Raw genomic sequence first — 12,194 nt, forward strand, 5'->3', positions numbered from 1 at the left:
GAATGTAACAATACATTTACATGGCACAGTGGGTCATATTCACTAACAATTTCACATACATTGCATGTGCGGAAAAGATTATCATGCAAACATTCTGCTGTTCTTATGCACATTTTTCTTAGCCTTTCTAATGCTGACAAATCCATCCATATTGTTTTAAATGGACAAATATAATGCCATAGTTATTATTAAGCATCTAGGCTTTCTGTAGGACCCCTCCTGTATAGGTATTAACTGTCTCTAGGCACTCTAGCCTAGGATTTTCATGTAAAACCAAGTGTACCATTCCCGCTACCAGCTGAGATTTACATTTTTTTATAAGCTTCTGCGATTCAGGCTGCATTTTCATGCCTGAACTATCCTAGATAGAGATCTAATTTTTTACTCTGAAATAAGTAAGATTTAGGGCCCATTCACACCAAATGGCTTTTCAGTTTGTGTTGAGTTTTGTGTTAAACTTATTTTACCCGGGCCGCTTTCCTCACTGGCATGTCATAAGAGATGCTGCAAAAATGCAAGATGCAAATGCAACAGTCAAACACTTTTTTGGGAGGGATTTTTTTTTTTTTTTTTTTTTGACACTTCCAGATGTGATTCTTCGTCATATGACCTGTATCTAAATACTTACATAGTTTAAGGTCTTCATGATGAAACAGTCAGTGGAGTGCTAATGAAGTTACCTGTTATAGTGTATTTATCTGAAAAAAATATTTGGCAATTTTTTTTTTTTTTTTATTCATTGAATTTAAAATAAAAATCCACAGAACGCAGAAACGTTGCATTCAAATTGTAGGTGTGTATCAGGCAGCCTTATCAGCTGTGCACAAAATGTGATGACAATGTAAGCTTCATTGCATTTTAATGTTTTTCTCAGCTTATCCAGTTGAATCCACTAGATGTGGCACTGCTATGTTGTTAATTCAAAATATTGCAAAAAGAGAACATCAATGATGTTATTTACATCAAAACCAAGACCAAGCTGTTCACACAGAACACATTTTTATCACATTTTCTAGAGGTCCATCTATCACTGTTGCACTCGTGTTTCGCACTAGAGAGTGGCATGTTTAGAAAGCCATGCCATTAAAATTAATGTAAGTTCAAGTTTTTAAAAACATGTCTCAGGACTTTATGGCAGTTTTTCCCCATCCCACTGTATCTCATGTTTTTAAATGAAGAAAGTACCCTTTGTGATTGGTTTTCAAGTGGAGTCCACAAATGACAGTGGAGTCATTTGTGGTAAATGTGAAAATTTGTGTGGTTAAAAGGGTCATATGACGCAATTTAAATTTGTCCTTTCTCTTTGGAGTGCATTAAAACATGTCAACATATTACGTTACACCAAATACACAAAATAATGATCTTTAAAAGAGCATCATAAGACCACTTTAACATCATGTTGAGATGACGCTGTATCCTACGCTGTTAGAGTAAATTAGTTTGATCACGTCTCATAATTACCACAAACTTATTAACACTTGACACTTACTACTGAAATGTCCTGCTCAAGTCGTGCTTGTGAATCAGTCTCTTCTCAATCACCCAGTTCAACCATTTCATCATCAGACATCTGCTAGAATTGGTAAGGTACAATCGATACTATCTTTACTATGTACGGACCAATCTCCAGAGCTGTCATTCTGTCATGCGGGCATTCATACTCTTGAGTCACTGACCAATCACAGCAGTGAGGGCTCACGGAAAGGAAAGGTTTAGAGAGACTGATTCTTTGAACTGCTTTCCACGAGTTGTTTAAGAATCATATAGAAATTAGGTGAAATTAAATCTATTTTTAATGTGTTTTTTGACCTTGCATGCATGTAAATGTTCTAAGAGACTTTCAAAACAACATTAGCAACCTTAAAATGGCATAATGGGGCACTTTAAAGATGGTCTTGTTATTTTATTATGCTTTGAAGAAACTTGATTTGCCCTACTGTGGCCTCAAGAGAGAAGCCAAAAGCTTTTTTTCCCCCTAACTGAAATTATGCCTTTTAAATTTGAATATAATTTGAATATTGATCATATTTAAGTACAAAATTCAAATTGAGTTTTTCAGCCATTTTGACAGATCTACAATGCAACAAGGATAGTTACATAAATTATGCTGTTTACAGTTTTTTTTTACTATTGCTTAGACAATTTTAAAAACATTTTGTCAAAACACTACACACAATTAACACATCCACACACGCAAGTATCAGAACATCTCAGATCATTTGCAAAATAAAGCACATCATTCAAAACCCAATTTTGGTACTGTATGGTACACATGGTTCATTCTGTTTGAACCAACTAGATGCAGCTGGGCACAATCTTAAACACTTTCAACATTTCTATTTTTTATACAGTTTATTTTTTAATTTTATTTTTAAGATATTGTTAAAGTACATGAAGTACATAAAGTACATGATTCCTTAGTATATCCAAAACCTCAGAACAACTTGATGATGTAACAGAAACTATGGACTCTTTATTTTCTAGAATTTTAAATACAGTTGCTCCTTTACACTTAAGGAAGGTTAAGGAAAACAGTCTGACTGTTGAGCACACTCGCACCCTATAGACAGCAGCCCAGAAAATGGAGCGCAGCTTGAGGAAAATAAAACTAGAGGTATTTTGTATTGCTTGGTAGGAAAGTAACCTATCCTATAGAAAGGCATTAAAATCTGATTACTTTTAATCTCTTTTAAAGGAAAACATACAAATAAATACCCCAGGTATTTATTTAATTCAGTGGCTAAATTAATGAAAAATAAAGCATCAACAAGTGTAGACATTTCCCAACATCACAACAGTAATGACTTTATGAACTACTTTACTTGATACTATTACAGATAAAATTGTAACCATGCAGCAATCAAGAATAAAAATCTTGAATCTTGAATCTCTTGAATCCATCAGCTACAGTATCACATCAAACAGTGCACTATAGACCCCCTGAGGAACAGTTCCACTCATTCTCTACTATAGGAGAGGAAGAATTGTATTAACTTATTAAATTGTATTAATTGTGTTAAATCATCTAAACCAACAACATGTATGTTAGACCCTATACCATCTAAGCTCCTAAAAGAGGTGCTTCCAGAAGTCATAGATCCTCTTCTGACTATTATTAATTCCTCATTGTCATTAGGATATGTCCCCAAAACCTTCATACTGGCTGTTATTAAGTCTCTCATCAAAAAAACACAACTTGACCCGAAAGAACTAATTAATTACAGACCGATCTTAAATCTCCATTTTCTTTCCAAGGTACTAGAAAAGGTAGTATCCTCACAATTAAATTCCTTCTTAGAGAAAAATGGTATCTGCGAGGATTTCCAGTCAGGATTTAGACTGTATCATAGTACTGAGACTGCTCACCTTAGAGTTACAAATGACCTGCTCTTATCATCTGATCGTGGTTCTATCTCTCTATTAGTGCTACAACATTCTTTTGCATAGACTAGAAAACTTTGTTGGCATTAATGGAAGTGCATTAGCATGGCTTAAATCTTACTTATATGACCACCATCAATTCGTAGCAGTGAATGAAGAGGTATCATTCTATCACAAGTGCAGTATGGAGTACCTCAAGGCTCACTACTAGGGCCATCACTCTTCACACTTTACATGTTACCACTGGGAGATATCATCAGGAAACACGGTGTTAGCTTTCACTGTTATGCTGATGATACTCATCTCTATATTTCTTTGCGGCCCGGTGAAACATATCAATTTGAAAAACTAACGGAATGCATAGTCGATATAAAAAACTGGATAACTAGTGATTTCATGCTGCTAAATTCTGAAAAAAAAACCAGAGGTGTTAATTATAGGACCTAAAAACCCTGCATGTAATAACCTAGAATGCTGTCTAAGACTTGATTACTGCTCTGTCAGTCCTTCGTCATCAGATAGGAACCTAGGTGTGCTATTTGATAGCAATCTTTCTTTTCTTATTTGGCGCCTAAACTCTGGAATAACCTACCTAACATTGTTCGGGAGGCAGACACACTCTTGCAGTTTAAATCTAGATTACAGTTTTTGCCCGTTGCTTGAATACTATAGACACATGCATAGACCAAAGTAACATAACTTGAAGTTGTTGTTACTATACCTTAAACAAAGTGTAACCATAACTTAAACAAAAGCGCTGCTTTGCACTTTAGTTGCAATTCTGTAACACACTTGCTCCTTTCTGAAACACACTTGCTCTTAGACACTACACACTATTTCATACATAAGACACTTAGTTAAAAAATTAAATCTCAGGTTAACATTGGGAAAAAACACATCTATTCAAAATACAACACACATTGGTTAATTGAAAAGACACACCTAAAAACACTTACTTACAAAACTGAACACCAATCAGCCAGCAACAAAAAGGTCTCAGTTAAGCCATTTACAGCAGAGGCAGGGAGAGCTAGAGGTAGAGGAAGAGGAAGACAGACAGAGAGAGAGAGGAGGATGTGGTCAAAAGAGGCCACGCAATGACCATTATTTCGGATTACATAAGAGCAACTTTGGTGGACCATGTCATAAATCATGGCCTGACTATGAGGGAAGCTGGGCAGAGAGTCCATCCTAATCTAAGCCGTTGCACAGTTTCATCCATAATAAGGACATTCCGACTAGAAAACAGGTATGTCTTCAACTCTTTACTCTACTTAGACTGTATCTAGAGTATCTAGAGTACAGTACTGTACCATATCACGCTACCATATCACATGTATTGTATTTCAGGGTGGTTAATGCTCCTTTTCCAACAAAAGTGGTAGTTTTATAAAACATACTGTGATAACGTGTTGAGATGTTTCAGTTCTGTGTATGGTACATACATACAGTAAACTTTAGTATACAAAGTACTGTAAAAACGGAGCAAATGAGAACAATTCGTCTATTTGTCAAGAACTGGTTGCATAGGTTTTTGGATCACCAGTAGTTCTTTTCAGACAGTTCAATTCAATAAACCGGTTGAAGAAAACTTTCTTTTGTGCTCAAATTAATGACGTCATTGACGATGATTGAACTTGATTCAAGCCTTCGGTTTACCCGCGCTCATAACACTAGCACAGAATCAGTTCAGAATCAATCACCAAAAGAATCAGTTCAGTTCAGACGCTCTGTGTGTCGGTCTGCTTCACACTGAATCACACATGCCCAGTATCATCAGCTCCTCGGTTCACGAATTGGACGCGTCTGACAGAAATGGTTCTTGACTCGTGAACGAGTCAATCGTTCTTTTGTAGTTACATAGACTACTTTGAAGATGTTTTTATTACCTTTCTGGCCATGGACAGTATACCGTACACACACTTTCAATGGAGAGACAGAAAGATAAATCTAAAATATCTTAAACTGTGTTACAAAGATGAACGGAGATCCTACGGGTTTGCAACAACATGAGGGTGAGTTATTAATGACATAATTTTCATTTTTCGGTGACCTAACCCTTTAAAGCTATTACAGTATACACACAGTTCTAGGCACATGTATTGCATGTTTCATGAAATGCTGTCAATATTTGAACAACTCGTAAAACCTGGTTTTCAAGACTGAGCAAAAAAAAAAAAAAAAAAGAAAAAAAAAAAAAGATGGTAACATTTTAGTTTAGGGACCAATTCCAGCTATTAGCTAGTTGCTTATTAGCATGCCTATTATTAACATATTGGCTGTTTATTAGTAATTATAAAGCACATATTCTGCATTGCCATATTCTACATCCCTAATTCTACACAATACCTAAACTTAATAACTACTCCACTAACTATTAATAAGCAGCAAATTAGGATTTATTTGAGACAAACATATTTAATGGATTGTTAATGGCAAGAATAAAGTGTAACCAAAAATATTAAATAAAAAAACAGTTATTAGTGGTGCTTTCTTAGGAAAGAGATATTTCAAAGGGATATTATGACCTGGTAGGGGCCATTTGGATTTGGTGCAGTACGCAACAAAAAGATACTCACTAGCAATTGCCCACAATAACTAAGCAAAAGTTTTTTAGATAGAAAATTTATAAAATATATAAATAAATACATTCAAAATCAACCACTGAAAGGCAAAAGTAAGAACATATAGGCTAAACAGAGCAAACAACTTATGATAGCAGACTTGATTAAAAATCTTCAATGGCTGAAACAAACATTATGGGAAACTTAATGGGAAACAAAGTGGCATTACACATCACAACTAATGATTATCTCAGCTGTTTAGAAGGCCTAACCAGAATGAATTCAATGGAATTCTACCAAATACATTAAAGTAATCAAGTTAAGACTGCACTTGATCTATCTAGCACATGCTTAGCAAACAAACTCCTTTTCATTTTGTAAGTGAGCCATGTGTTCATGAGGATCAGCTATGCTTACTTCAGTCAGAGGATATGTTTTCCATATTTAAATGAAAATTACTCACTAACTCTTACTCTTTGCAGAATTTCGACGTGAACGTTGTCCAAAGAAAGACCTCCTGCCAAAGAAGTTCAGCTTCTTCTTCTTATCTGCCATTGTGAGCCACAAGTTCGAAGGGCAGTTCAGGTTCCTCCAGAGAGCCAAAGTCTGCTCTGAAGAAACCAATCATTTACAGAACAGCACATCACGCTCGGCATAGAGTCATGAACTCGCCAGCATCTACAGGGTTTTGCTTAAATACTATAGAAAAGAAACTTCCTTCAACAACTTCCTCCTCTGAGTTTGCAGTTGACATGCCTCCAGTCACATGCATCACTGTACAAACAACTGTAAGCAAGAGCTTACAATGCAGCAGGAGAGGCTGAATGCAAATGTCAACCAAGCACACCTTTTTATGAAATGAAGAGAAACACAGTTAACTTATGCACAACTAATGTGAAGCAGGCTACTGCACATAATGCTGTTTTATCTCATCAAAAGATGCACTAGCAATACTCCATCCTTAAATAGGATGTACTTTATTTTACAGTATGTGCACGTATGTGTATGTTCAGTGTACTCATCTAAGAAAGTACTGGGTATGGGTAGTATAAGCTAACTACATGGGTTAAGGTTAGGTTTAGAGGTAGATTCAGGTTTGGTACCTAGTCATTGCACGTGGAAAATAATTGTAATAAAAAATGCTAGTCTTACTTTTAAATTAGAATAATCCAGACTACATGTAATTTTCACATCCTGAATTTATTATTCTGTTGATCAGATTTACAGAATGATACCAAACATAACAATAAAGGGGGTAATAAAATGTTTCTCTAAGCATGTTATTAAGCAAGTCATAGCATTAGTGAGTAGTGAATATAGGGCTGTGCAAAAAATCGAATTGCGATTTTCATGCACATCTCATCAGTAAAGATGCTCCTGTAATCAGAAGTATATCTCCAGCACGTGCCTTCAGTTCAGGGTTGCCAGGTTTTCACAACAAATGCTTCCCCGTTGCTTCTCAAAACTAGTCCAAAACTAGGAGGTCCCCAGATAAAAAAAAAAAAAATGCTTCCCGGGGTTAAAATATACAGTTTTTTTTTTTTGGCATGGTTGTCTTGGTAAAATTAGCATTTTAGGGGCTAAATATCATGTCATTGGTATTGGGGTTGCTTCAAACCATGGACATGAAAAACAATCGCAGACTTGGCAACACTGGTTCAGGTGGAGCGGCAGTTACTACACAGAGCCGTAGTCTACCGACAACTAACACAAAATCGCTTTCAAAATCGACAAAGAATCGCCTGCGATTTTAAATTTCGACTTTTGTGTAGATTGTCAGAGAATTACGGCTCGGTGTAGTAAATGCCAACCGGTGTTGCCAAGTCTTTGGTTGTTTTTCATGTACGCGGGTCGAAAGGGACAATACCAATAACGTGATATTTAGCACCTAAAATGCGAATTTTACCAAGGCAACCATGCCATAAAACTAAAATTTTAACCCCGGAAAGCAATTTTTTATCGGGGAACCTCCTGGAAACACGATTGGGCTAGTTTTGAGAAGCAACTGGGCAGAATTTGTTGTGAAAACCTGGCAACCCTGATCTGAACGCATGTGCTGGAGATATACTTCTAATTACAGGAGCGTCTTTACTGATGAGATGTGCATGAAAATCGCATTTGATTTTTTGCACAGCCCTAAGTGAATATATTTTTACCAATATCTTTGGTTATATCAATGCTTGCTGTCAGACCCTAATTTTCAATACAAGTACAGTGCAGAACTGTTTATGACTAATTGTGATGCATTAGAAGGGACTACAGGTGAAGATCTCAGTGACTAGATGAGTGCCGTGTCCACACATTCACACAGAGTACATGCAGTCACGGAGATGTACTGTCGACACAATGAAATTCACACTTCTTGCATAATATCTCTCGAGACGAATCTCATGCACCATCTGTCCTGGCAAACACTGACACATTCCTCTCTCTGGTGGCCAGCCTACCTAGTGCTCAGACACACATGACAGCACACAGTTTAGAAGCTGCTGATCTAAAATGAGATGGAGAATAGTTTCAGTGTGCATTGACTGCTAAATTGTAAAGGATTAGGATTGGACATTTCTAACATGTAAAGGATAATTATGCAGCATCATTCATTCACTGAACAACTTTTGTCTCTAATGTCAAACGTTGCAAAGCAGAGCTCAAGTTTGTACAAATGACCAGCCGTGACCAATGGAGGTGTATATAGTGTAGTGTGGTCTGTGTGATACAGACAGGAATGGATACTAGAAACCAACATAATAATACCTCCGTGATATCCGGAGATTGCATTGCTGTCCGTATGAATTAATTCAGTCCTCACATTCATGTGAGACAGACACTCAGAGAAGCAGATCCAATGAAGTTGTGGAATTATAATGTACTGTAACAACTTCAAGGATGTTAAGCATTCTTATCCTCTATGCTTATACGAGCGATCTCTAGTGTGCAGAGACCCTTTGGTTTCCAGTTTTTAGTATGCCATCACAAACTATGGCCAAATTTACTGAACCGGGCAAAATGGAATTAGCTGCAATCTCATGAAAACACAGATGAGAGTGGTTGATCTACTGGCAAATTAAAGAATACAGACACAACCAGTGCCTTTCCTTCCTAACCAGTGCAGCCTACCAAGAGCAGCATAAATTAGCATTAGAGCTGATGATAATCAGATGTGTGTAATCTACTAACAACACAGGCACAAAATGGCTTTACACAGATGTGAAAAATGTCAAACACTACGCTTGTGTGTCTTCTGCTTGTTCAGAGTGCAGTGAACAGGACTGTCATAGCACTTACACGTACTGTATGTATGACTGATGAATCTTACACAGTTATGCAACTGAACTGAATCAAAACTCAACTGATGTGAGCTGTAGAATGGCTCTATTAACGTAGAGCTCAGAATGTGACAGAATTACGGCAGAATGTGAATTTGATAGCATTGTGAAGCTTCTGTGAAACAATCTGTATTGTATAAATCACTAGAAATAAAGAAGACTTTCTGACTTGGCTTGTATGCATCTTCAGTATATATATATGTGTGTGTGTGTGTGTGCAGGCCCGGCGTCAAGGGGCCCTCCCATCCTGGCACAAGAGAACATAAAAATGTAATTAAATAAGTACAATGTGATATAAAATGTGATGTGTAATTTCAATAAAAAGTGTAAAAACAAAACGTTACTCATTTTAAATTTAATCGAGTTTTAATCATACCACAACCACTAAAAAAATATCAGGCAAAAATTTTACATGACCGTCAGACTGTTGGTAGGTGGACATTTGTCTCCTAGCAACGCTAGCCTATCAGTGAGCTTCTTACAACTGCGTGATTCATCAGCAATGGCTAGATAGATTGATTAAATTGATATACGAAAATATATGATAAATCGGTCCCATAGTTTGCCAGATGCGACTGTGCAATTGCAAGCATCCAACAGCAACTCAGGAGACACGCTAGTTGACAAGACACCAACACCAATTGGTCCTCTGCCCTCATGCTCCAGGCCCAGCTCATGCACGCCTGGACCGCTAAGAGTGCCTTTCGACCTTGGTGAGGATAAATCAATGCTACATCAGCGAAAGACCCATTTAGTACAATTGGCATTTGAAAGAGACTTGACAAGAAAATTTCGGAATGAATAGAAAGATACTCTTCTGAGAAGGTTCAACGAGCGCCGCAGACTCCAGCTGTTGTAGCAGGTTGGTGTTATTTCATTTAGCTACTATAGAATGCATAATTAGTTTATAACGTCATCATATTTTAATTGTGACTTAAAAAAATGTTTGCGTAAAGTTTGAACCAGTTCTGATGTGCATCGGGCCAGTGAAAAATTATAATACATTTTCTTCTTTGCGAATAGTGACGATGTTTAGTAATACTAGTTACTTTGTTTTATAGGCAAAATTAAATTACATCGATACCAAACGCCCACTGACACTCACATTATGTGCCACCAAAAAAGCACATTTTCTTTTATTCTAGATTTATGGCACACAAACTGAGTTTTTTTTTATTCTGATGGTTATGACTTAGAGCCAAGGGAAATACAAAATTTAGTATCTCAAAAATGTGAATATTTTCTCAAAGATCAATGAAAAAAAGATATACAAAACAGAAATGTTCAAGATTTCCAAAGCAGGTTTAGTCATGCACTCAATACTTGGCTCCTTTGACACAAATTACTGCTTCAGTGCGGCGTGGCATGGAGGTGATCAGTCTGTGGCACTGCTGAGGCGTTACTGAGGCCCAGGTTGCTTTGATAGCAGTCTTCAGCTCCTCTGTTTTGTTTGTCAGCTGTTACTTATCTTCCTCTTCACAATACCCCATAGATTATATGTAAGGTTCAGGTCAGGTGAGTTGGCTGGCCAATCAAGCACAGTAATATCAGGGTCAGCAAACCACTTGGAAGTGGTTTGGGCAGTGAGGGCAGGTGCTAAAGTCCTGCTGCAAAATGAAATCAGCATCTACATAAAGACGGCAGATGGCTGCATTGACTTTGGACTTGATAAAACACAATGGACCAACACTAGCAGATGCCATGGCTCCCCAAATCATCTCTGACTTCAGAAACACACTGGACTCTGGATTCTGTGCCTCTCCAGTCTTCCTCCAGACTCCAGACCTTGATTTCCTACATTTACTTTCATCTGAAAAGAGGACTTTGGACCACTGAGCAACAGTCCAGTTCTTTTTCTCCTTACCCCAGGTGAAATGCTTCAGACGTTATTCTCTGGTTCAGGAGTGGCTGAAGACGTCTGAGTGTGGAGACTCTTGATGCACTGTGGCTTCAGGCCACTCCATGTGACACTCTCCAAAGTTCATGAATCAGCTTTTTCTGAAAATGTTCCCAAGGCTGTGGTCATCCCTGTTACTTGTGCACCTTCTCCTACCACACCTTTTCCTTCCAGTCAACTTTCTATGAATATATTTTGATACAGCACTCTGTGAACAGCCAGCCCTTTCAGCAATAAGATGATTGTCTTCTGGACAACTTTCAAGTCAGTAGTCTTTACCATAATTGTGGTTGCATGTTCTGAACTAGCCCAGGAGGTACCCAGTATTTATACTCAAAATTAATCAAACTAGTCAAGCTCAAAATGGAATATAATTTTTTTTTAGATACTGCATTTTTAATTTTCCTAAGCTGTGAGTTGTAACCATCAGTCTGAAATATCTCAGTTTGTGTGCAATGAATATAGAATATAAGAAAGATAGATATTTTTTATTTATTAAATTACAAAAAAAAAAACACACACACACACATAAACACACATAAACACACACACACACACACACTGCATATGCATTTAAACGAAGTCAGAAAGTCATCTTTAATTATAAAGCTTTTTGTACAATACAGATATATATATAATACAAATGCAAGGGGGTTAAAATGATTTCTTTCTAAAAATAAACAAGTTTTGATTACTAAGTGAACAATGATGTGTTCACACCTGATCACTGTGTGTAGGTCATCAGTAAATCTGTGGCATTACAATGGCAGTGTTTCTCAAATTAAACAAAAGAGCTTTTTGTTTCAAATGATGCATGTAATGTAGAGAACTGTGTTTGCAGTTCTGCTAAAAGTTTGTTTTACAATATCAAACTGAGTTTAAATCATGTATTTTACTTATGTTTTTGCAGACTTGGTCTAAAGATTAGGTTTATGAGTGAATTGTTCCACTACGTGGGCCTCAAGTATCACTTTTAGTGTCTAAACAATGTTAAAAACTGTAAGACATGTTTTTTGTGGGTGTTAA

General features: G+C 36.9%; 1 protein-coding gene across 5 annotated transcripts in view; it reads right to left on the reverse strand.

Annotated features, from left to right (window-relative positions):
• The window catches only part of iqsec1a (IQ motif and Sec7 domain ArfGEF 1a), a 66,177-nt gene that overhangs the window by 15,815 nt on the left and 38,168 nt on the right, over positions 1 to 12,194 (reverse strand). Inside the window, exon 1 of one of the 5 annotated variants that reach the window (XM_026241542.1) lies at positions 6,409 to 6,632. The exons of the other annotated variants lie outside the window; for them this stretch is intronic. Within the exon in view, the coding sequence (XP_026097327.1) occupies positions 6,409 to 6,500 (92 nt within the window). The 5' untranslated portion in view covers positions 6,501 to 6,632. Of the gene's footprint in view, positions 1 to 6,408; positions 6,633 to 12,194 lie in introns of those variants that run through there. 5 annotated transcript variants of the gene reach the window in all.

This window comes from Carassius auratus, linkage group LG48F (genome assembly GCF_003368295.1).
Source record: "Carassius auratus strain Wakin linkage group LG48F, ASM336829v1, whole genome shotgun sequence".
In the NCBI taxonomy this organism is placed as follows: domain Eukaryota; kingdom Metazoa; phylum Chordata; class Actinopteri; order Cypriniformes; family Cyprinidae; genus Carassius; species Carassius auratus.